The 26,487-nt window shown below is 27.4% G+C and overlaps 2 protein-coding genes across 3 annotated transcripts; one reads left to right on the top strand and one right to left on the bottom strand.

The window, feature by feature from the left end:
- The first annotated feature begins 1,767 nt into the window (after positions 1 to 1,767).
- LOC112603794 (protein timeless homolog) lies at positions 1,768 to 9,944 on the top strand. 2 transcript variants are annotated; one of them, XM_025352542.1, is made up of 22 exons: positions 1,768 to 1,882; positions 2,295 to 2,398; positions 2,474 to 2,808; positions 2,881 to 3,015; positions 3,081 to 3,176; positions 3,282 to 3,560; positions 3,655 to 3,801; positions 3,873 to 3,985; positions 4,055 to 4,187; positions 4,255 to 4,409; positions 4,469 to 4,587; positions 4,651 to 4,813; positions 4,876 to 4,956; positions 6,782 to 6,888; positions 6,969 to 7,031; positions 7,472 to 7,553; positions 7,645 to 7,843; positions 7,908 to 8,136; positions 8,200 to 8,297; positions 8,364 to 8,583; positions 8,648 to 8,964; positions 9,029 to 9,944. In XM_025352542.1, the coding sequence occupies exons 2-22, from the start codon at positions 2,308 to 2,310 to the stop codon at positions 9,869 to 9,871; spliced, it is 4,005 nt and encodes a 1,334-aa protein (XP_025208327.1). In that variant the 5' UTR covers positions 1,768 to 1,882; positions 2,295 to 2,307; the 3' UTR covers positions 9,872 to 9,944. The 2 variants fall into 2 exon arrangements, with proteins under 2 accessions (XP_025208327.1, XP_025208328.1); XM_025352543.1 differs by having other exon boundaries at positions 2,279 to 2,398.
- On the bottom strand, positions 9,925 to 25,018 carry LOC112603795 (glutamate--cysteine ligase catalytic subunit). Its single transcript, XM_025352544.1, has 12 exons — positions 24,869 to 25,018; positions 24,647 to 24,756; positions 19,044 to 19,229; positions 18,227 to 18,399; positions 16,054 to 16,208; positions 15,902 to 15,964; positions 13,740 to 13,936; positions 12,758 to 12,929; positions 11,462 to 11,659; positions 11,214 to 11,387; positions 10,508 to 10,689; positions 9,925 to 10,425 (listed from the first exon to the last, which is right to left on the bottom strand). The coding sequence occupies exons 1-12, from the start codon at positions 25,016 to 25,018 to the stop codon at positions 10,251 to 10,253; spliced, it is 1,935 nt and encodes a 644-aa protein (XP_025208329.1). The 3' UTR covers positions 9,925 to 10,250.
- Between the last annotated feature and the right edge of the window lie 1,469 nt (positions 25,019 to 26,487).

The following is a 26,487-nucleotide window of genomic DNA, read 5'->3' as shown; positions in this document are numbered from 1 at the left end:
ATTATACATATTGATATTGTATGATACTTTACAACAAAAACCAATAGCATCTTGAGATTAAGTGTTGAAAATAATCAATAACATAATAGTTTAAATGCATTTTAATATTGTAATTAATTTGTTTTTGCTGTAAATAATAAAAAGGTTTGTTTTAAAAGACAGTCAAATTAATTAAAAATGACCTAAAACGATTCTAAATGATTTCTGAACTAATCCACTGACCTGCTGGAACAATCCTAAAGTAAAGCGTTTACCGTTTACCTAATAAAGTACTTGTTTTTACCAGTAACTAGTTAGTATTCTAGGTAAAGCCAGCCTGTCAAGAGCAACAAGAACGCAAAAAAACATGTGCTACTGTCTTTATGATGATGCCTATGCAGTCTAGCTTGAAAATGTTAAAAAAGATTTTATGTAAGAATAACTATCTATAATAATATTATATAGCTCACTATTCAAGTAAAATGTATTGATATAGATAGGTACCTAGTACCTACCTTAATAATATTACAAAATACAAATCTTATTTAGACAAGACTCATGTTAGGTTAAACTTAAAATTAATAATAACTCATTAAGTAGGTTCAACATTCATTGTTTAACACAATATTATTGTATAGTTGCATCTTACCGACTTAGCATTATTGTTCAATAGGTATTAGGTACGTGATTATAATGCTTGAAGTTCCGCTACGATTATAACTACCTATTATAAATCACTTGTATACAACTTTTACATTAAAAAAATTATGGACAAGTTTTACAGAATACATAAAGTATTTTGTCATTAAATGATATTATTCATATTTAATATTAAAATTAATGTTGCATTTTGTTGTGTCAGTTTGTAATTTTGTATAGGTACGAGATTGCTCTCAGTGAGATGAACCCAGAGTAATAAGTGTTATAATATGTATCTTTCTATAGAAAGTGTTGTGTTCATTTTGGTTCTTCAATTGAATTGACAATTGACAATAATTCGAATAGTTTTATCAATCATTTCAAAAATACTGTCATACTGTGACAAATTTAGATGTATTCTAAGTGTACCTAACTGTTTTCACATAAGTCTTAAAATTAATTTTATGGTTTAGAAAAAGATGCATTATAATTTAATATTTCTAATACTTTTACCCCCTTTCCACACCACAAAAAAAGGAAACTATTGATAGTTATACTCTGTTGACTGTTGTATATACTTTAGGCATTCATTACATTAATTTATCCAAAAAAAAAAAAACTTTGTTTTAAACTTTTAAATAAATTATAATATAAAACAGGCCTTAAATTAACATTTAAGTTAGTATTAATAACTAGTAGTTATAACATTTTGATGAACGGTAGTTAGGTTTTTAGCTATTTTAATTGAGGATTTTGATAATTTTATGATGGCAAAATGGCAACGACGGTTACGTAAAAAATCTTTTTTTAATTAATATTAAAATGGAAAATTGATCATTCTAAGGTCGACAATCCGGCATTCTGTAAAACCGATTTCTTGAAATTTGATTTTGGTGATATTTCGCTGTATTAAGATTGGAAAAATTTTTCCAACTTTTCTCCCACGATAACGCGTCGGCTTATACTTTATTCTATTATTATCGTCGTTACGTTGGTCACGCTAGTCATATTTTGGCGCGGTTTTCATTATTTATTTATTATTATCTACAATAAATGATGATTATGAAATTGACAATTATTTTAAATAGTAAATAGTAAATACATTTTGAAAATAATTTTCTTTCTTCGTTCTTCGCTATTGTTATTTATTATTTTAATAATTTAATTTAAAGTTTACTCTCATAAATTGTGCTTCAATACTATTATATATTCATATTTGTCTATGATTCCAATAGTACTCTAGTTATGTTTTAATGTTTGCAACGTAAGTATTTATATTATATATTATAGTCATACAATTAATATAAAAAAAAAAAAAAAATACAAAAGTATAGTCGTATTCTAACTTTTTTCTTACTAGACGTGTAGCGTGGAGGGGGGGATGGTAGGGCTGTGGGTGTTTAAACACCTCTACCATTTAATCCAAAAATATATTTCATGTTAAAATATGTATTACTCCATAGTCTATGATGGATGCATGAATAATATTTCTTTATAATAATATTTTCTTTTTCCATGTGGTATTTTAAAATAAATTAAAACACTTCGGTTTAAAAATCCTGGCTATACATTTAGTTTTCACTTATACTTATTATATTTAAAAGCTACTCATATTATTTTTATTCCTTTTGTAATTACTCTTAATTTGATCAACTATTAGTTATTTTTTTTTCTAGTTAAACAAAAGTAATGGCATTAGTTCATGCTGAACTGACCGCTACTTGCAATTCATTAGGATATGCAGGACCTGACAAGTATTGCATTGATCCACAATGTTCAGGTATTTACTTGATTATAACTTATAAATAAATGTATAAAATAAACTTTCAATTTGTACTGTTTTCATTTATTGCAGAGGCTGTTCGTGATCTGATCAAGTTTTTGAGACGTGATGGTGATGATCATGAAATCCGTCGCCATCTTGGAGCAGCAAATATTGTGGAGACCGATTTGTTGCCAATACTTGTTGAATACTCAAACAATTTAGATTTATTTGATTTGATCATACGGCTGCTAGTTAACCTTACAACACCCGCATTGTTGATATATAATGAACAGCCACCCACTGATAAAACGCAGAGCCAATATTACTTGCAAATTATATTGCATTTACAAAAATACAAACGAGCATTTACAGACATCAATGTCTGGAATGTGATAGTGAATAAATTAGCAGAAGTCATACAAGCAGTATGTATAACTCTCATGAATACTAATCACATTTAATATTATTAAATAATGCATTTATTACTTTTATTTTAGGAGTACCATGAGAAAGGAGAAGAAAAAGTATTGTCTACAGTGAGACTTCTCATTTTAGTCCGCAACATACTGCATGTGCCTGCGGACAATGATGCTGAATGTAGACCCGACAATGATGCAAATTTACATGATCAAGTAAATTAATCCTAACCTTTTTAAAATTTTATAATCTTTAATACTTAATAACCGAAATTATTTAGGTCCTGTGGGCAATGCATCAGAGTCAACTCATTGATATCATAATGTACATAGCATGTTCTGTTAATGAAGAACGGTATTATTTACATGCATTAGAAGTGAGCATTTAAGCCAGTATAAATGTATTTTATTAAATAAACTTTAAGAAAATGTATTATTTAATGGTATGTTTTCTCTACTTATATTATTTTTTTAAATGTCAGATTATATCACTTATGCTTCGAGATCAAAAAGCTGCAGAACTTGCTAATGCATCAGTCAATCGTTCTGAGACTGAAAAACAGAGGGATGAACATGAACTCAAAATAGTATTGGATAAAGAACGAAAAGAAAAGATGGATAAGCTTAAAAAGTATAGTGGATCACGCCACTCAAAATTTGGTGGCCGATTTATTGTTTCTGGTATGAAATCAATTGGTGAAAACGAAATGGTTGTTTCATCAATGACATCTAACATAAATAAAGCTTTTGACCGTTACAAGGTTTGTTATAACTTATAACTAAGATGTATCTTTATGTCAATTGTGTATGAGTTGCATACTTGCTTATTAATATATTTTTACTAATTTTTTTTAGAAACCTCTTAAGACTCCCCGTAATAGATTACCTTTGAGGGATGCTGGTATTGAACGGAAATCTGCGTTTAGTGTTAGACTCTTCTTAAAAGAGTTTTGTGTTGAATTTTTACATGGGGCATATAATATGTTAATGAAACATGTCAGAGTAAGCATTTTTTTTTTTTATTTTTAACTATTAGTATAAATTTTAAATTTATTATGTACTACATTTTTAAGGAAATATTAGTGCGTTCCAAAGGCCAGCCTAATGATGAGTCCTACTATTTTTGGGCAATGCAATTTTTTATGGAATTTAATCGCACTTATAGATTTGAAATTAAATTAGTTAGGTATTATTTCTCTTTACTATTTTTTTTTTTTTTAGATGTTTTATTATAAATTATTTAATTTTTCCCCAGTGAAACTATGGATTTAAGCATATTTCATTTTGTGCAAGAACGTATTGAAGAAAGCCGTGAAAAATTGATAACCGATAAGAAAAAAATTCCTATTTGGTCTAAACGCATGCATTTGGGACTTAAAGCCTATAAAGTAGGTACATATATTCAGTTTTTTATGATATATTATTGATTTGAGTTAATATTGATGTATACTTTAGGAACTAATGGAAACACTCCTAGTGATGTATCAAAGTAAAAATCCAACATTAGAATCTAGTGCTCGAACCATTTTAACTAATTTATTTTACATGGTTGAATATAGAGATTTGCTTTTGGGTTTGCTAAATTTATATGATGAAGTGAAATTCTCACGGTAAATAAATAATATAATACATTATATTCTTCAAATTTCATACCCATTATTTTTTTTAGGATGTATCTCAAAGATGTTATTGAAACAAATCATGTTTTTATGAAACTATTGGAGCACCTAGGAAAAAAACAGCGTAATTTGATTGTGCAGTGCAAATCAAGAAAGAAACCTTCAAAAAGTATTCTTTATACATAATACATTTTTTTTCTCTCAGTTTTATATTATTAATGTATGTTTTTAGAATCCAAAACTGCTACTAAAATTATTCCAGAAAATAATAATAGTATGTGGGATAATTTCAGTCCAGACCTTAAAGAAATTATTCAGATACGTGAATTAGTTGTTAATGTTGTTGAAGCAAGACCTTATGATCCTATTTCTGAAGTGTCAATGGAAGATCAAAAGTAGTTTAAAATTGTATTTTATTTTTGTATTTTATTGTTATTTTATGATTGTTTTTTTTAAGAGTTGAAGCAATGCAACGTATACAAATGCATATAAGAAATAAACGTTTAGAAGAATCTGTTCAACTATTAAGAGCTTCTAGGTAAATAAAAATTTATATACATATATATACATATAAGTATACTCTATTCCAAATAAAAAACACCCACACAGTGACGACTAATTTTCATCAGGTGGTGATCAGGCACCACCCATTGCTCTTACAATTAACCTCCAGTCCGTCTGCAGCTCTGTTGGCTGCGGCATCTAATTTTTGATGCTGACATTGATACCCAACGGTATGAGTATGTATGGCATGTGGCATGTACTGATGTGCATATCTGTTAAATGCATTTTAAGTTATTTATGCAAGTCAATTATCTACGATCGACTAATTACATCATTCTGCGGTGGCAGTGTTCTTGATTCATGCTCGTAGTGAAGCATACTTAAAAGTCCGTTCACCACAAGTTTTTCTTTTTTGAAATAGAGTATATTTATATTTATTTATTTTTTTTATCAATATTTTTAATTATCCAATTATTAAACAACAATTTTATTAAATTTAGTATAATATACTTTATGTTTAAGATGAATTGCTTTCATTTTTATTTTTTTTTGCTCTGATAATTTAGGGGAGATAAAAAGAAATGTTAAACATTTTGAGAAAATTAATTAAATTTAGGCGTTAAGTCTGAAAGCAGAGCAATTAAATAGAATATGGGATAAGTCACACTTACATTCATTTTTATAAGTTGTACATAATGAGGAATAATTTAAGCTAAATTTAAATGAGTGGCTAGGTAATTAATTTTGTCCCATTAATAAACAATCAAACTGAACTATATAATAATATGTTCTATGCAAGTTTTTTGAGGATATTGGGTGTAATATATCTTTATCTTGAGGTGAAGTGTGCAGGTATATTATTCCAGTGAGAGTATCACAAAATTGATAACTTTACGTAGGTATATTTAAATTGTTCACATATATATTATTATAATTGATACAAAAAAAAAAAAAATTATTTTTAATTAAATTAATCTAATGCGTCTACTTTTTAAAGTTAAAGTATCAATTATTTCATCAGTGGTTACGACTAAATCCTGATGAATATTCATAACTGCTAAGCCGTTCAACTGATTTTCACTAGTTGTGTTTCTCAAATATGTTTTTAAGCGTCGTAATGAGGAAAAAGATCTTTCACTGCTTGCAGTGGTTACTGGTAAAGTAATCAATATTTTTAAAAGTCGATGAACAGTAGGAAATATTTCTTCATTGCAATTAATGAATGCTGTCGTAGCATTTTTAGGGATTTTGTATTTTACCTATTGATGCCATATTATAAACTCGACAATTGCAGATACTTCATCAGCTTCGATATCTGCAGAATAAGTCTTTAAAAGCTCTTTAAATTCGGTCTCATTTTTCTCGTTTGCATTTATTAAACAAGTAAATTGTTTTAATAATAACTTATGGTTCAAAAATCTGTCATTTAATTTTTCACAAAAATTATCTAAAAAAGGTATGAAAATCAAAATCCTAAAATAGTCTTCAAGTGATTCTGTTGAAATATTTAAACGATTTGTCCGGTTTATAGCTAGTCGAGATATTGAAATTATAATCCCCATAGCTCACATTTATTTTCAACATCACTGTATATTATTTTAAATTCTTCTGCAGCATTAGTACGCACCGAACATATTTAAGATAAATCGTACTTATGATGCATCTTTATCTTGATAAAAAAATGTCAAGTATACCACGGCTGAGGGGGGGGGGGTGTTACTACACCAGTAACACCCCCCCTGGCTACGCGTCTGGTTGAGTAAGAGAAAGGAATAATCTTTAATTATTATTGATCAAATTTAAAATCCATCTTGCAAGTTCAAATATTTATTATGTATTGCATGATTTTGTATGTTCAGGGAAGTTTGGCCTGAAGACGGTTATTTTGGAAAACCAGGGTTAAATAGTGATGAAGAAATAGACATTTTAAAACAAATATTCTTTGCTGATCTTGGAACGCCCACAGGTATAACTGACATTTCTATTTTTTAAAGCTATATTTAATTATCTATTTTATCTTAAACATTACTTTGTATTTAATTTCAGGATATGATGAAAAAATTACAGAATCAAATGATTTGAATGATACCGAAAATATCAATATTGGTGGTATGTAGTATATTTATGAATTATGACTAATATTTTTTATAAATATTAAATTATTTATACTAGGTATGATTGTATGAGTGAACCATTTGATATACTGTTCCCAATTTTTGATGAATTATTATTATTTTTATTGTAGATACGTTATTTAAAAAATAAATTTAAGAGTTATGAATACTTCAAATAACATAAATTTAAGAAGAAATTAAAACAAATTTATAAAAAAATCAGGGTTTTAGGTTTAAAATTATCTTGTATAGTTTAAAGTATTCATTTTTATATTTTTAAATTAGTAAAATTTAAATGAATAACAATAAATAATAAGTGTACTATTATAAAGTATTATTACGATAATATTAAATTATATTTACACAATTGAAATTGAACCTACATTTTTAAATTTGTAAAAAGATGATAAATATACAAATCAAGTTATTTTTTAGATGAAGAAGAAGACTATGAAGAAGAATCTAGTCAAATTAATACAGAAGAAACTAATTTTGAATTCTTAGATTTTGTAAAAAAGTTAGATATTTTTTATTTTATTTTAAATTAATGCTTTTTAAATTTTTAAATAGTAAATTTTCATTTATAAATTATTACTGTTACTTTTAAGATTTGCAAAACCAAAAGTTTTACAAAGCTGCTGTCAACTCTTGAAAGAGTTTGAAAGTAATTCTACATATACCAATCATGCAATAGTGAAACTTCTTCATCGTATTACGTATGATTGCAAGTACAGTGCTTTGATGTTTCAAGCTTCTGTTTTTCGAGTTTTTCAAAAAATATTTTCATCCAAAAATCCTAGTCATAAAGTAATTATTGTAATTATTAAATATTTTAATTTGAAATTCAACTGTATTTAACAATCATTTTTAGGAATTAAAACATTTTGCTATATTTATTATGAGAAAATTCACAGAAGTAGCCAAAAAAAATAAAAAAGTCTTTATAGAAATATTGTTTTGGAAAGATTTAAAAGTGGCATATGAAATTGAAGAAGGGTATGATGCTGATCAAAAAAATAAAACAACAAATTGGAATGAGGAGCAAGAAGATGAGTTACATAGACTTCATCAAGAATATTTACGAGATATGCCTAATGAAGGTAAATAATATTAAGTACAGCATATCCTTACAGTCAATGTAATTAATTGTAATGTTTTTTTAGATGAAGTAGCTTGGATATGTAAAAATATTATTAGACAGGATCGTTCTAAAATAAGTATTATTAAAAAACTCAAACAACTTGAAATTATACCAATAAAAGTGAGTGTTTAAGGTACATAATTCTTTAAGTGCTTTTAATATTTTTGTTATTATTTTATTTTTCAGAAAGCCAAAAAAAAAATCCGAGAATTTTCTGAAGCTGAAATTGTTCAAATTACTCAATTATTTCACGAATTTAAAGATGCAACTTATCCAATGCATTCAATTATGAATAAATTAGATGTAAAACATCCAAGAAATCACATAATTGATAAGATACTAGAATTGGGGTTGATTACAGATCGACAAGAACTAATAAAAAGAAAACCTAAGAATTCTAACAAATGTACTTAAGAAGATTATCATTACTTAAAATAATAAATAATCTTTTATTTTTATTTTTTTTTTAGCTATCAAAAATCAATATGAGTCAAGTGATGAAAGCCATGATGATTATGATTCAAATGACGATGACACAGAACCTACTTACCATAGTTTAACTTCTATTTATGTATTAAATGCTATTAAAAAAATAATCAATAAAGATATGAAAACAGCTTTACATTGGTTGGTTGAGAGCTTGGACGAGGCAGCAGATGATTTGGATGTTGACGAATCTGATATTCCCTTGTTGCCATTGTCTGATGAATGTATGACAGCTGTTAATGATATTGATTTTCAAGAAATGATGCAAATATTAGGCTTGCACAGACCTTCAAGTATTCAGGTAACACAAAAAAATCCAATTATATATGAATGGTCAAAAACTAACAAAAACTTATATTTAAAAGGAAACCTATTGGCGTATACCTGGTAAATGGCAAGCAAATGATATCCGCCAGCGATCCACAGCTATCAAGAATGTAATAGAAGGAAATTTTGTGGCTGATGAAACAAATACAACTGGTAAAGTTGATGACAGTAGTGATGATGAGGATGTCGGAGCAACATTTGACAGGATAAGGAAATCTCTGGCTGAAAATACTGCAAATGATGATCGGGAAAAAATAAATACAAAATTGAATAATCCTCATCATAGTAAAGAAAAGATTGGATTTAACAAAAATGTCAGTCATAATAGAAATAAATTTTTATTAGAGGATAGTGATGTTGAAGATGATGTAACTCCTACTAAAGTACTTTCAGACAATAGTGACAATGAAATTAGTAGTAATAATTTTTCAACAAAAAAATTATTAGAAGACAGTGATGAAGATGATTTGGGAAAAAGTAGTGTTACAATGAAAAAAAGGAAGGCTGTGTTTGAAGACAGTGATGAAGAAGACGAAGAAGTTATTCTTAACCAAAAAAAAGTGTCAAATCATATTATTTCAGAACAAGTTGATGGTGAACAAAATACTGTTTCTATAAAAACAATAGTTGAAGATATTGATGTAGATAATAGTGACACAGAAAAAAATGTCGTTTCAACAAAAAACAAAGCAGAGGAAGCGGATAACTTATTAGATGTCACAGATGTTACTATGAGATCTCAATTAGATGGAAGTGATGAAGAAGATTTTGATAAGAATAATAAAAGAAAGTCACCGCTAACAAACAGTGACTCTGAAAAGGAAAGTATTGGAGGGTTCACAAAAAAGACCAAATATTTCATAGATGATGACAGCGACTAAGCATGTCAATTAACTTTTATTTTAAAAGTATACAATAATATATTAAAATAATAAACAGTTTTAAAAAAAGTAATTTATTTATGCGTGTGTACCTTATACAATATTGGTCCTAATAATATAATATTTTCCTAATAATTCCCAATATGCCCTATTTCATTTCACGTATATTGTGTAACTTTTATCACTCAATTATACATACTATATATATATATAAAGTATAAAAATGTATAATATTAAATAGATTCTTATTTTAATAAAATATATAGTGTTATTCATTGTTACTAGTGGTACTTGAACAAAGCACAACAATTATTGAATAATTATAGTGTGCATTAAACATATTTTAACAGACGGGATAACAGCAATATAGTATGCACAACTATGGAGTACAAGAATATACCTTTTGTACGGCCGGCGGTATTGTTTCCTTTGTTTTAGAGTTGGCCAGCAGACAGTCTCCCAAAAGCTGAGGACAAGATATGCGACCGGACTGGATGCCGTCGGCCGTCATCAATAGGTCGTAATTGATTTCATCGCTGACGACGGAGTCTCGTCTGCCGAACAAAAATCACACATTTCATATGTAAATGACTAAAAAATAATGGTCGTAGGTCGCGATGATATTATCGTTCATACTTGTACGCCGGATGTTCTTGAATAAACCGACGTATCCAACTAGCCGTCGTGTCGATCTGGCCGGATGCGCGACGCGAAATGAGCTTTAGATACTGTTGGATGGTACAATGCGTGTCCGTATCGACTTCCATGCTAGACAAATAACTGTGAATCAACGGGATGAGACCCGGGAATTCGCCCATCTGAAATCACGTTTGTTTTATAGGTTACGGGCGCGACAAGTGTTTCAATTTAGACATAATATTATATTATGTTGTTTAATTTAGGATTAGGAAGTTGGCGTCTATGAGACCGCTGAAATTCTGTACAAAATAATATATTAGCTTGTTCAATACACAAAAACACTATATCTCGATTTATCAAAGCATATTTTATTCTTATTTCAAAATAATAATATTCTATCCCTATGTGGCCTATGAGTTAGAAGGTAGTGAGTTTGAGAATTAATTATTTGTTAATATAAATCCTTCGTCTTATTTAAACTAAAGTATAATGCAAACACCGTTTCAGGTAAATGTTTAAAATACATCATAGGTAATAATTAAAAAAATTAATTATATTTATAGAAATTTCTGTGATACCCGTCGTTTTGCTTCGAGCAGTTATAATTATTGTACTAATACGCAAAACAAAAGTTTCGACTGTCCCCTGGCCCAACTGTACTATCTTTATTACTTAAACGTTTTAAACTATAATATCGTTTTACTTTTCCATTGATGATTTCGTCTATGGACATCATCGTGTAAGTGACATCGTCGTTGGAACTATTCACGTCGACGTTCGCGGTTTTAGACGTAGACGCAGCGATGTTTTTACGAAACCAAAATTTCTCCGTTAAGGCAGCAGATCTCTTTTGAGCTTTTGACATATTCTCGTCCACCTGCAAATGGTGCGAATAATACACATATAAAATTTAACGTTATTCACCTCGACGGAATGACTAACAAAACGTACTTTACTAATGGGAATGATGAAGTTTAATTGATACGACAAAATGACCCTGGTGAGTAGGACGACGAAACACACGATAGCGGCGTTTTCAAAATCGGTTAGTTGCACTTCACATGGTCTGAATTCCACGCGCCAACCGATCGTTGACTTAGGCGGAGGAGGCTTAAACCGCATGGTTTGCCAATTAGTCGATTGAATGTTCTATTATGTATTATATAACATCAAAATGAACACATATATTACTACTTTGTTGCCAAAATTGATATAAATAATATATATTATAAATTATAATTATTAATTGAATTAAAGTATGAGTATACGATCGAAAGATGTACTTATTGGCCGTATCTAAGAGGAGTGGTGCGAAATAATGTTTATTTATTATTATTATTATTATTATTATCTGATAAATACAAACTACATTCCACCATCGACAAGGGTTTAAAGTATAAATGGTAATGAGTTGAAAATTTAAACTATAATCGTATTAGAAAGTATATGTATAGAGATAACTATGCATTATAAAGCATTTACCTAATGGGTTACTTCCAAATTACTACAATTTCTAAAAACTATTAGGAAATATATTGTTTCATAATAACTACAAATCCTTAAATTCACCATTTCGAATCATGATATGCAAATTTATAATCGGAAACATTAGTATTAAGCTATAATATACGAACAACCAGGTTGGACCAAACCAACATACAATGACAAGACGTTACAATCGAAATTGTTCAATGCAACTGTACTTATAAAAACAACTTTCGGAGGATGCAACTATGAGTCCGTGGTAAAATAAAATATTTCAGATCCAGGAAAAAAAAAACGGGGACTATACGTAAAGGAACCTTCCAGCACAGCGTATTTAGATGTATCAGTCATCAAGTCCATTGAGTCATAGCATTTTTGTCTTACACTTTTACATACACTTATTATACTCAAGTTAAATTAAATAAATAAGCTATTTTAAATTAAAATTGACTTAAACAATTATTTCTAATTAACGACTTGAAAAGATGAAAAGTAGGCACGCTAACAACATTAACATTTTATCACCCTTTTAAAGTAAACCTTTAGATACGAGCAATGATTTACAAACATGTTTTTCCATTATATTAATAATGTAATATTTTACCCTTTAAAAGTTAAAATATGCATTTATTTAAATAAAGATTTTTGGAATTACTAAAGCATTTTGGGAGACATATCTAATATAGTAATATAAAAAAAGAGTTATTGAATCTCTGCCATGTATATATCGGTAAAAAAACTATAACTTTAAGTGAAGTTTACTTCAAAGTGATCCATTTCGACAGTATCATCTTGATGCACTTTCTCGTTAAACAGAGATACAGTATCCCGGATGAATAAGTGCGCTACATGCTGAGCCATCTGGTGATCGATTTTGGCGTTCTTAAGTTTGTTGTAGATCGTTTTGTCGTATACCAGCGGCACATCATTAAACCTATCGCAATAAATCAAAGGGACTCGTCCAGTAAAAATGTTTTAAAAAAAAATACAAAATAAAATTTCATTATTAAATTGTATTGTAAAAATAGTCCATCTTAAACATAGGTGGAGGAGATTAATGGGTGCTTAGCCTCTCCAAAAACAATCGAGAGCTCCCTCAATATAATTGAACATTTTTTAAAGTATTAAATAGTACCTATTTTGCAACAGTGCAAAGAAAGATTTAAACCTCCCCTCCTAAAATTCAATAAAATATCTGCATATGGCCTCAAGGTACGAATTTCCTACAGCGTTAAAGAGGGGGGAAAGCAGCACGGTGTTTGACAGAGTCGGTAGTCGAAGCTAAATACCGTGTCCAGACATTGCGAGGAAACCTCATTTTCAGTTCTTAAGTTATTAAAATACATACATAACATACGTGCGGATCATCAGTTTGTTAACATGTGACTGTTGGGTTAGACAGATGATTGATTGTACATAAATATATACAGCGTCAGTTGTTTTCAGCATTAATACAAAAATAGATTACGCAAGAATATTTTTTCGGTAGAAAATATTAATATTTCATAGCATTTATATGGAAATTTAACCTCAATAAAAACAAATTTGTTAATGTCACATTATACATAAGTGATTAGGTTGCAGAAAATATCTAATAAAGAATCTCATGTAAAACAAATTGCCACTCCTAAAACTGATGGAAGTCAAAATATCACCAAAACTTGTAATAAGTATATAAAAAAGCGGTATACGAGTAAAAAATAATAATATAAATATTATTTAAAATTTAAAAAAAAACTCTCACTTTTCTCCTTGGCTCGATAGATACAACGTGGTAGAGTCATAACGCGATTTGGGTATAACGAACTTGTCTGTGGTCAACGGTTCCAATCCCCTTTCTTGTCGTGTGCGGCAGTCCACGGACCGAGATATTACATCCCAGCGACAGTCTACGTCTGTTAGGTATCCTCGAAATACAGGTGATGCCGCTGTCAATGCCAACTATATGAAAAAATACGAAAGTAGAAAAAAATTAATACGCATATAATAATTATTGATTATGAATATGTATGTAAAACCAGATTCGTAAACTAAAAAAAAATTGGACAAGATGTTGTACCAATTATACATGTACATCACATATATACGTATATATATATATGTGTGTGTGTGTGTGTGTGTGTGTGTGCGTGTTAAATTTTAAATAAATCACGTATCATATTATTAATTATTATCACTGTGACATTGTTCATAAAAAATAATTCTGAGCAGAAACGATCTGTCAGCCAATATTACTATAATTATATTTTATGTATTTTAAATTCTAAGCGGAGTGATGAATATACATTGATTTAACAATGATACGTGTTTTTTTTCTGTCATCGTTATTTGGAGTACCTAGAAAAAAAACTTCGATTTTCAACTTTCTGGTTTCTTAGTAGTTGTTACGAGCGCGCACGTGTATTTGTGTGTGGAGGGTAAGAGTACAAAATAAAGAAAAACGATAATTTTTACGTTTAATCAGCTTTCGACAAAATTGATTCCTTTATTTTCTATTAATTTAAAAACAACCGCAGAAACTTGAATTTTTACTAAGTGCTTACAAAATATGTTTTCAATATTACGAATTAAACCGTAGTTATTATAATTATTATCATATGGTACAATTTACAAAATATTGTGACTTTTATTGAGTTGTAGACAATTATTGACATTTTTTATTGCTAACGATAAAAAGTTTATCAATGGGTAAAAATGCTTGAAAATGTATAGTCACAGTCTTTGTTGTAAAAGCAATTAAATTACAACTGTGACAAAATTCATGAAAATTTTTCTTTTTGTATCTAAGACTTAAAATAAACTACAAGATTTAACATTAATTCTGTCTACATATGACAGAAATAAAATTTCTTCTGAAAGTGACATTAATTTTTTAAAACAAAATTATATATTTAAACGAAGAATTACGAAGCGTTATTTTATTATAATTTGAAAATATTGTTTATTGAGATACTTAAAACTTCTACGTATATTACTTTTTAAACTATTACCTATTTACACAATATATCTACCTATTATCTATTAATACAAATAAATACTAGGTTAGATTAGGTATAATAATAAAATAATTAAATATTAATAATATAATAACTGTAATGTTTTTAACAAAAAATTAAGTCAACCTAACCTAACCTACCATAAATATTAAAATAAATTACTTTTAATATTAATATCATAAAATGTACTTAATAATAAAGGCGACAGACCTTCTCCATTCGTTATTGTATTTCGTATGCAATGATAAATCATTTAATTTTAATTTAATGAATCTATAATAGTGACTCAACCGACCCCTTACTGTATAGCAGAGACGCAGGTGGTGCCCACTTGATCGCCTTTTTTGTTTGTTATCCTGATTATTTTGAAAAATATAATGTGAGTTTTTAATTTAAACCTTTCTAAATATCAAATTAGATCTAATTTGTTATCAAAAACCGCACCATTAAAATTTAAAATCGAAACATTTTTTTTTTCAATTATTTTTATCGTGTATAACCTATAGGTGCAAAAAAAAATCACATATTATAATAATCAATAAAATCAATACATTTATCCGCTCAAAAACTAAAATTATATAGATAAAGGTAACCTTTTTACATACATAAATACTAGTACTGACTGATATACTCACAGATATATTTTCTAGATATAAATGTTTGCAAGACGCTTAAAACATACCTAGTATCTACGTAAATGATTATACTTTCACTATGTTGTCTGTTATTACTTCTTTTCGGGAGTTTAAACAAATTTATATTGTACACAAAATGTTGCAGAGCATTACGTTATGGACAAGAATTTTTTAATGTGTGTTTTTAACATAAATTATAAACATAACAAATTGTAATTATATGATTATTATTATTTAGTTGTTATTGCGAATTTAAGAGTAAATGTTTGGCTCACCAGAATCGGACATAACGGAGTAAGCTGATCATAAAGAGTTCGGGCTTCTTTGATGCAACACGCCTATAAAATTTTAAATAATCAAAAAATAAGATATTTTTGTTAACCTTATTAAAATTAAAATAGCCAAAAGTTATCAAATTATTATATACTTGAAACGTCATCTGTAAACAGCAACAACCCATGCCGAATGCCATGGCGTCCATGTATACGTGATCAGGTAGTGCCGCATTCAAACTGTCCGTGTCCCCACCGATGCTAATCAAATCTTCTTTGAACGGACTCGGAGTATTTTCATCTTTGAATACTATAAATTAAAAATAAAAATTAAATTACTACTTGTCATCGTGTAAATGATTTTTTTAACGGAACATTTTGTCTAAGTTAAATTATATTTGCATTTCATTATACATATATTTATATATTATCATAACATTGTTAAACGTCAAGAGTGCATTCAATTTATATAAATAAAAAAGGATGATATTTATTTTTTTTGCGGTAAGGTAGAATATATTGGGCATAAGCCAAAATCCCTTTTAGCTTGTAATAATTATTTATACATGTCTGCAAATTAATATTGTATAATTTATAATTTTTAACATAAACTATATTCTTTAAAAATAACATTAAAATAGTATTTATTTTAATATTCAGATAAACCTAGATTTTTAAATATTATATTTAGTGTGTATATAGGTATACCAACTATACCTATATAGTATACACAAAAAGATACGAATATTTAATTAAAATACCATAACTCTTATACGTAATAATAAAAATTAATTAATACAAAATTTAAATACTATAGTTCATTGATATAAAATTCAATCTAACTAACGGTTGTACAATATAAAGCAGTAAGTAGCAGAACGTAAGTACTAATCGTAAACTACATTATGCTTACAATTAACCTTAACATTGTAATGTATTTGAAAATATCTACAGCATAATATCACATGATTAAAATTAATAATTCTAAGACTAAAAAAATTAATAAATATAATATATAGCATAGCAATTTAATTTAACATAAAAATTCATTAGAATATTACAATGCGATATTGATTTTCCCCCTCTACATGGTCGTGAAAACGATTGTTATAAGTTATAACCTTATAAGTATTGAAAAACTTACGAATATAATACTATATTGTAAATTATCATAATCATTTGCATGTACCTATATAATATGATAGTAGTGACCTTTATCATGTATGGATTTATTGAATTTGTATAAACTACGAGTATATTATAAAGTGTTTACGTTACACATTTATAGGTATATTAGCTTCTTACAATCATTTTTGTCTAAATTATCTTTCAAATATGTTATCATAATTAAGCTATAGAATTTTCAAATTAAATAAATATATATATATTAAACAAGAGCAGAACAAGAAATTATTATCATCAGACTAGTGACATATAACAAATTATTCAAAAAAACATATGTTTTTTTAATTTAAAAGTATTATATGAAACTATAGTAAGTACTAATACTTGAAAATAGATAGGTTAAGACAACTACATATTTAGTTATTACTGAGCCACTGGGCGACAACTTTGGGAAACAATTTTATTTACGTATTATCGTACAGTTATACTTCATTCATCGAACACATGTTGCATTAATACAATGATAATTAAAATATTAAATAAACCCAACGATAAATTTCCGTATCATATCACATTTTGAAATTAAAATTACGCATAATTTTTCAATATCTTTATTAAGTTTACAAACACTTGTATCTTTTCAAATGCAATAGATACCTACTTAAGCAATATATTCACACATGACCACATAAAAAAACTCAAACAACGAAGACACAAATCTGATAAGTGACAGGTGAACAATAATTAGTAATGTAGCAAAATACAAGTATCTATTATATAAATATATATAATAGTAGTACAATACTGTAATAGTTATATAAATGTATAATATACTACAAGACATAACATATACATCGGTCCCACAGCACTATTACTGTTGACTTAGTCAACTATTTAATTGTCAACGTATTTTACAATAGTAATCGTTTATAGGAACGTAAAATAAAACTATATTTATTTATACCGCTAACAGACTGTGTGTGTGTACACGCAGTGACGGCGTTAGAGTTTACGGGGCCTTGAGAAAAATAAATCACTACCTATACTGCAGTCTTTAAACTGCCACCGGCGGGATTTAAATCAAAATTTTAAAGCGTGGGGCCCGGGGCAAATGCTTCAATTTATTCTTCTCCCTTCCGGCGTCGCTATGTGTGCGTACACACATTTTTAAATATATAATATATAGATAATAGATGTATTTACTCGGAATGTTTATTGCCACTCGCTCCCCTCTCCGTTGCCGTATATTCCTGGTGAGCGTAGAGAACCTCGGATGTCCTTTGAAAATTGCCGAGTCCGGTATGAACAGTGAACGCGAAGAGCCGATCTTGGGTGTAGGCTGATCTACGGGCCACGTGAACTCTGGACATCCAAGCCTGCACACAAATGCGTCCCATATGCGTGCATATTTTGTTATATCTGTGTCTGGGCCATCTGAAACTACAAGCCCAAAACACCGAATCCAGTGCATAGCCTTTCTAACGTTCAATGAGTCCCTCATCCTCATACCCACATCCCTCCCGGCTCGAAAATATAGGAAAATTAAACCAACTCTATAACTTTTGCCGATGTGATAGGTATATTATAAGTTATTATTTAACAATCGTTAATAAAGATACAAGTTAAGAGTTAGTCAACTTAGTCGTAAGACGCGGTAACAATTACCTCGATCTACGCCATATGATAAATATAATCTAGGAAAGCTAGTAAGTAGTAACATCGCATATGTGCGCGTATATATTTAAAAAAATGAAATAATTAATAAATTGTCACGCTGGCATTCGAAGCTCTATAATACAACATCATGTCACCATCCCACACGATATAACATAATAATTGATAAACACTTGCAAAATATGTAAGTGTACAGAAGTTGTCATAATGCGTTTACATTGTGCAATGATAATCTATCATCAATCATATTAAGTTCCTGTGACTATTTCGAATCTAAACCGCGTAAATGGGGAAGGGGGACAAATAAAAATAACAATAGTCATCAGTATACTGCAGTTTAGCATACCTGGGGAAGTTTGTGATAGTCATCAGCACCTCGTCCGGCCCGAGTAATTGTTGTGCTTCTTCTCTGCGGTACCGCATATTCGCTTCTACTATGTTAAAATGAGCCAAAAGACCACCATACGGTTTTCCAGGAGTGCCTTCGATCATGTACGCCCCGTATTCAGGTCTCCACAGCGATTTGACATTGCTATTAAATAGACATAAATGTGTAAATTTAAGTAAGTTATACATAACTAAACATACATAATATTGTGCGTATACTATGTGTTTTCATAATATACAAAGAATGCAACTATATATATCATATAATAGTACATATACAATATTTTATAAAGTATTAAATTCACATCACATTGTAAAACACTAAAAGTTATAGAAATCAGATATATGCAGATGACAATGGTGAAAATATAGTACCTAATAAGTATATACTAGGTATATATAAATATAGTATATTGCGTATATTGTATTTTTTGCTTTAGGTTATCATAAATTATAATACTAAAAACTAGATGTCCTTGTGCCAATGGCATAAAAACAATAGGTGGTCAAATATATCGATTTAAACGTGTATATTTTATAGGTATATAGATATCTACCTCAGAAATTGTGTAAATACACGAACACGCTATAATTCAAATATGGTCCTAATAAATAACTGAAAAAAACTTATAATTTTATAGTTCTATACATCGCCTATAAACGGGTTAAATTAATTTTATTTACTTATGTTTTGTAACTTATTTATTATAGGTTTTGAAATATATGTTGTATGTGAGTGCACAATAGAATTATCACTAGGGTTAAGATATGTTTATGACTTTCATATTTTTTTCATTATGTTGTACACAAATTGTGCACAGAACACGTTGTAAATCCGTTTAATAGAACGTAAAACTAATACCTATGTATAATTTTATTTTACATATGTTTTCGGGATTTTAAACTATAAACATTTTTTTTTTTTTAATTTTAAATTTCAAAGAACATTTAAAACATATAATATTAGATTTACACATACTGAAGGTAAACCCATTGCTAAATAGATATTATTATTATTTATGTCACAACTCGCGCAAAATGAAACGTCTTTTATGAATAATCTATTAAAATGTATAATATAATTTGAATGAATTTAATTTCTTAACGTATTTTCTTATGTTATATTTTATTATTATAAAAGGACATAATATTTAGAATTTTAAAAATCATAAACATCTAAATCCTAGTTATCATTGTACCCTACAGGTTTCAAGTAAAAAAATTTGAACTTATCTACTAATATAACATAGGTAATATTCTTAATTTTATGAGTAGATGGCGTTATAAATCGGTTTATACTGAGATAATTAAAATTACTAACGAACAACGACAAGTGGGAACTCGAGTTAGACCATTTTTACACGATTACGTCATTTTTAAAATTGTTGATAATATTGCATAATATATGAAATATTTTGTTAAAGATGGTTTGTATCGATAATAATTTTTATTTAAACCTAAAAAAATTTAAGTGATTCTAATTTCATTGCAAGTAGTAGGTATGATATACTTATTTGCTACGCAATCAATGATTTTTATTGTTTGGCATAAATAATAATACATAATACATATATAGCTTCTAAATATTTTATTACATTATTCAATTTTTATCATACGTTACTAATTTAAATTAATTATATTTTATCATAGTTAAGTTTTATCATTTTATTTATGCTGACAAAACAAAAAAAAAAAAAAATGAATTATTATCATTAGAGGAAGATGAGTTACCTATTATGTATAAATTGACGTGTATAAAAATATATATATAAAAATTGTTTTGTGGCTTTAAATTTAACTTTTTTTTTTAAATTTCTATTAATAAAAACTTATGATGAATCTTGAGTTAAATATTCATGTTTTTTGATCATTTTTTTTATTCAGTTAAAAAAAAAATTACAATAAAAAACCAAAAAATTTAGTTGTTTATGAGTTCAAAAAAATATTTCAAACATTAAGTCAGGAATAAAAAATAATGTTAACATTTAGTGTAAATTTTAAGTTACTGTGATTGTTGTTTTTGAATTATAACAAAATCAATTTTGTAAAAAACTAGTTTAGTATAAAAATCTACATTTTTTTAAAATTTTATTTTCCTAAATTATGAATTAAAGTATTGGTATTTTTTAACTTTTTATCATTAACTAAATTCAATTTTCTTCAATCATTTTCAAAATTGAAGCATTTTATTGCCTCAAAAGGCGAGTACACATAATAATAACAAATTTTCAAAGACGTATTTAGGAGAGAGCCAGAGAGGGCTTGGACCCAGAGCGATATTTAAGGGGTGGGAAATTTAGGAAAAATAATGAGTATTAGTTTTAAGTTATTCTTAAAAGAAGGCGCTTAAGGAACAGTGCTTTGGGCGCTAAAAATGTAAATGCGTCCCTGCTCATATTTGTTATATCAATACATTTATTGCTCTGCTCAAAATTTAAAATATAATCTGTCGTTTATTACCACACAAAACATACATAAAAACAATAAAAATTAAAAACTTTTGTTACATCAAAAACTATGATATAAAACAAATTAAACTCAATATCATATTTTTTTAACTAAATACACACATATATTATTTGGGTTAATATTATTTTTTATAGGGAGTTTTTAAATTTAATATTATGTAAAAAAATAATGAATTTTTTATGCATTGAAATTTGCAGAAGCCACTGTATAATTAAGAATGTATGATTTTGTTGAAATTATGAAAAAATATTTAAGTGAAATTACTTTTAAATTTTGATAAATAATAATATGGTATTTGTTTATTAGTTGTGTTTTTTTTTTTTTTTTTAATACTAAGTCTTGAATTTTTTAATATAAAAGGTATATATAGTCAATAGTAAATTAAATATATACATTTGAGTTAGGTACCTTAAAATATAATTCATGTAACTCGTAAGTCATAAGAATAAATTATAATATCATCAAGTGGTTTAATTGTTTTATTATTATTTATTGTATACATACATTTTAAATCAAAAAGTACAACAGTGAAGTACAAAACTGTAATGCCAAGTTAAAAAAGTTATTACATAATATATAGTATATCATTAATTTGAAAAAAAAATTTTATATGAAATTTAAATTACGTAATAATCAAAAATCATTATTAAAATGTATTATCTGATTATTACTATAATTAGTAAACATACTTTTAGTTATCTGACATATTATGATAATTTAATATTCTATAAATATACTTAACACAGAGATATAGTGTACAGTTTAACGACTACACTAGGTGTACCGAAACGTGACATTTTCCCTAGAATATTTTATTTCATTCACAACAAAATGCGAGTCATTAGTGTAAGTAAATTTTTAAGTTGAATTTAGATGTAATAATTTACAATATAGATAAATTATTTGATAGATGTGTATATAAGGTTAGTCAAGTGTATTTTATAATTTGTTTAATTAAATAAATCTAGATTAGATTAAATAGAGTATGATCTAGCAGTACATTGTATAACATTGCTTGCACATTTAATTGGCCACTAAGTTCTGTACAGTGAATTTTTTTTTTATTTAACAAGAAAGAGGCTCAATATACTTATAAGTATAACATAGCACAAAATAAAATATAAATACTAAGTATAAATGCATTATAGCCTATAAATAAATATAATATCAAAATCAATAATATTACAAAATCAATGTTCAATGATTTATAATAAATTGTTGTTTGATCAAAAGAACTAATAATGGAGAGCAAAATAGCAAGTGATGGATTCTGAAAATAATATTATTCCAGTATTTCTACTTGGATTTTGTCAGATAACTAATTGTAAGAATCTTACAAGATCTTAGGAACAAAAGTATAGCCTTCAATCTTTAAGAAGAATCCACAAATTGTAAATAGGGAATAAAAAATAAAAATTTAGTCCCTCATAAAAAGCTTGTACAATAATTCTAATAAGTTTGTTTTACAAAGTTAATATTTTTAAATACCTAGATAATTCAAATAATTTTACACGTTGAACTAAAATAATTTAATAATATTTAAATAGATAAACTTGGACTAGCCTCTTTACCATGTAAAACTTTAAATTATCCAACACGGATTCTTTTAGTTTGATAAAATACTTTAAAAAAATAAAATAAATAATAATGTATAGCATAAATAGGTACTTGTCATATCTAAATATATCTAACCTAATCTTTCAAACATGAATATACTTAATTGCATATTTATATGCACATTTACAAATATTTAATAAAATAATTTTAATCGAGTAAATAAACTATGTAGATACTGACACTGACTACTGAGAACAATAGTGGCCGTTAACAAAGTAATTAGTGTTTATATTTAACTAAAATTTCAACAGAATATATCGCAGAAGATTAAATAAAATATTTAAGAACAAATACAATTTATTGTAAATAGGTAATAAATAAATTAAGGCTGTACAATTTTTTTCTAATTATAAAATTTTAGGAATGAGTAATTATTGGTTAAGTATATTAAAATATATAATTACTTACTTAAATAAAACAATAGTCATTTAAAAATCAAAAAATTATAAAATAATCAATCAACCTTTCTAGATACTTATTTAAAAATTGAAATATATAGATAAATATATTTTATTATTTTAAATTTTTTTTACAAAATATGTTTATGTAATGAAAAAGTATGTTGAATATCATGTTGTCTATACATGTTTCAATAATTCTCTGAATGAAATTAAATTATATTCCTAGGTTTTCAACTAGTTTATCAATTAATAAATTTCCAATATTAAAACCTAGAGTTAGATTAGGTTGCATTAAGATCCTAGCAGTTTATGCATAAGAATATCTGCAAAAACAAATACAAAACTAGTTTTCAAAATATATATTTAACTAATAATCTTTTATCTTTAGTAAATACCATACTAGAAAAAATTATATTTGATTAACAAATTATTATTATTATTGGTATTTAAATAAGATCACAATTACAATATAACACTATTTATTTAATAATCTACTTCTATTTATTTATCATAAAATCAATGATAACTTGAAATATTATCGATTTTGATAATTTTAACCACTACAAAAATAAATATAAAAATCATTAACATGCAGTTCTTACAGTTTCTTTCAAAACAAACCGAACAAGTTTAACTACTACAAGTATAAAATGCTTTAACTACTTATTCAGAATTTCACAATTATTAATTAAACAAGTTGATTTTCCTTATAAATTTCCCTTAGGCTATGAATTTATCTACAGCATAATTATTATACGTCTCAACATTATTTATTTTTATTTTATCTAAGTATGTTGTGTAATAAATACAATCTACAATTAAATTTATATTACTTTAAATTATTATGTTATTTAAAATAAATATAATACTTATTCTTTACCTATAGGTAAATAAATATAAAGAAGATGGCAATTTTAAAAGGCAAAACCAGAATTTAAGATAATTATAAATAATTTGTTTAAACATTAAAATGTTTATTTTGATAACAAAATTTAAAACAATACTAGATAGCTACGATTATTTATACTAATTTTCTAATTAGTAATTTTTCAATTCAAATAATAATTTAACTTACTCTGGGTCGTTTGCTTCTTTTTCGTTGAGTCGACTTAAAATTTCTTGTGCACATAGACTAACTTTTGCAGTTTTGTTCGTATGATCAAATTTGACGATTATGTATTCGACCTAGAAAAAATACACGACGATATACGTTGCCAAAGCGAGTGTCACGATGTTAAAACAAATCGAATGTGCACTACGAATTTAAACTAGTAACCGGGGCATTGTTAATAATTACCTCGTCACCCCATTTCAGGACATCTCCTTTGCGATCCAATAGTTGATGATACAAGTTTAAAAACTGTTCAATGCCGTGCTGTCTGACGTGATCGGTTAACTGTTTCGTCTCTTCCCAAGTGAGCGGTTGCCCTTCTGTCAATAAACCCATAATTGCGAAAGGAAACAAATTTTTTTTGAAAATAAAAATTAAGCAAAAATGAAAACAGTGAGGAAACAGTCTCGATGTTCACACCGTGTGCGAGCAAATTATTTTTACAAAAAAGGTCATATGAACCGGTATTTTACTTATGTATCTTCAAAAACCCGGCAAACGAGCACAATATTAGTTTTAACACCCAACACTATCACTAATTTAAGGGAAATAGAGCGGAATATAAACAACAAACCGCCGTGTTCGGATCGTTATTGATAACTGATTACAGTATTAGTGAATAATGATGAGTGAGTAGTGTATAACGAACACTGAATCTGAATGCCTGAATTACCCGAAGTTCCAAGTTTCCGACAACGAACGGTCGGATACTCGGATACAGTCGAATGCATAGATAATATAATATTATCTATAGTCGAATGCCTATACGATCACGGGTGCTGACTACCGGACAAAATATTAACTATTATTTATGCTTATACCAGCCACTAGAGCTATCGGCACAGAACAATCTACTGGAGATGATAATAATTATTCCAATGCGTAGCTGAACCATGGTAACATAATCCCGGTTAACTGCTTATAACCATGGCTTAATGTTTATGGTCCTATTCAAATTGATACTAGCATCCACAGCAACATACCTGTGATAAATACCACAATTAGATAATAGCTAATATTTATTATATTTTTTCATCTTAGCGAATTGCGACTTATTGACTTGAGGTCTTGAGGGCTGAGGGCCTAAGGCTCTAGCACCTCTAGCTTACTATATGCTATTACAGGACTCTTAAGTTATATGATATTTAAAAAGAATTATTTAGTGTATTTTAATACAACTTAAAAGTATAAAAAATAACAGTTAAATTATAGTAGAAGAATCTAATTAACTTTTAATAATAAATTAAGCTTTTTTTTTTACAGTTTCAACCGACGACACTGCGGGAACTGCTTTCGCATTGCTTCCGCGGCGAATAATAAATTAAGCTATATTATTTAAATAGTACGCACTGCAAATTGAATTTATTTTGTACTGTCAAGTATAGTTTTAAAAAAAACAAAAAAAGGGAAATTAGGTAGTCTCTCTGCAGTACAGTAGATATCAAGTATATCTTATTGAGACTGTTGAATAAGTCACTGACATTATGTGTCAAACTTGAATTCAATTAAAAACTATTTAATAAAAAGAAAATTCTAGCGAAATAAGTCTTTCAGCCTATATTACTAGATACATTTTGTTTGTTTTATGATATTGCTATTACAATAACACATTTAACTATTAATATAATAGTAGATTGAGTTAGTGTATGCAATTTTCAATTATCTACAACCAAAATAAAAAATAGATTTTGTCAAAAATTGGTTTTTTTTAAATTTTAAGTTTTGAGCGCAGCCATGAGCCCATAAATGTGTTGATTTTACCAAAAAGAACATATAAAGTGTTTAAGTTAAAACAAATTCTTATT

The sequence above is a fragment of the Melanaphis sacchari genome, unplaced genomic scaffold (assembly GCF_002803265.2).
Source record: "Melanaphis sacchari strain LSU unplaced genomic scaffold, SCAv2.0 Contig111_pilon_pilon, whole genome shotgun sequence".
NCBI lineage: Eukaryota > Metazoa > Arthropoda > Insecta > Hemiptera > Aphididae > Melanaphis > Melanaphis sacchari.
Note: the sequence above shows the minus strand (reverse complement) of the source record. Positions and strands in the feature narration are given on the sequence as shown.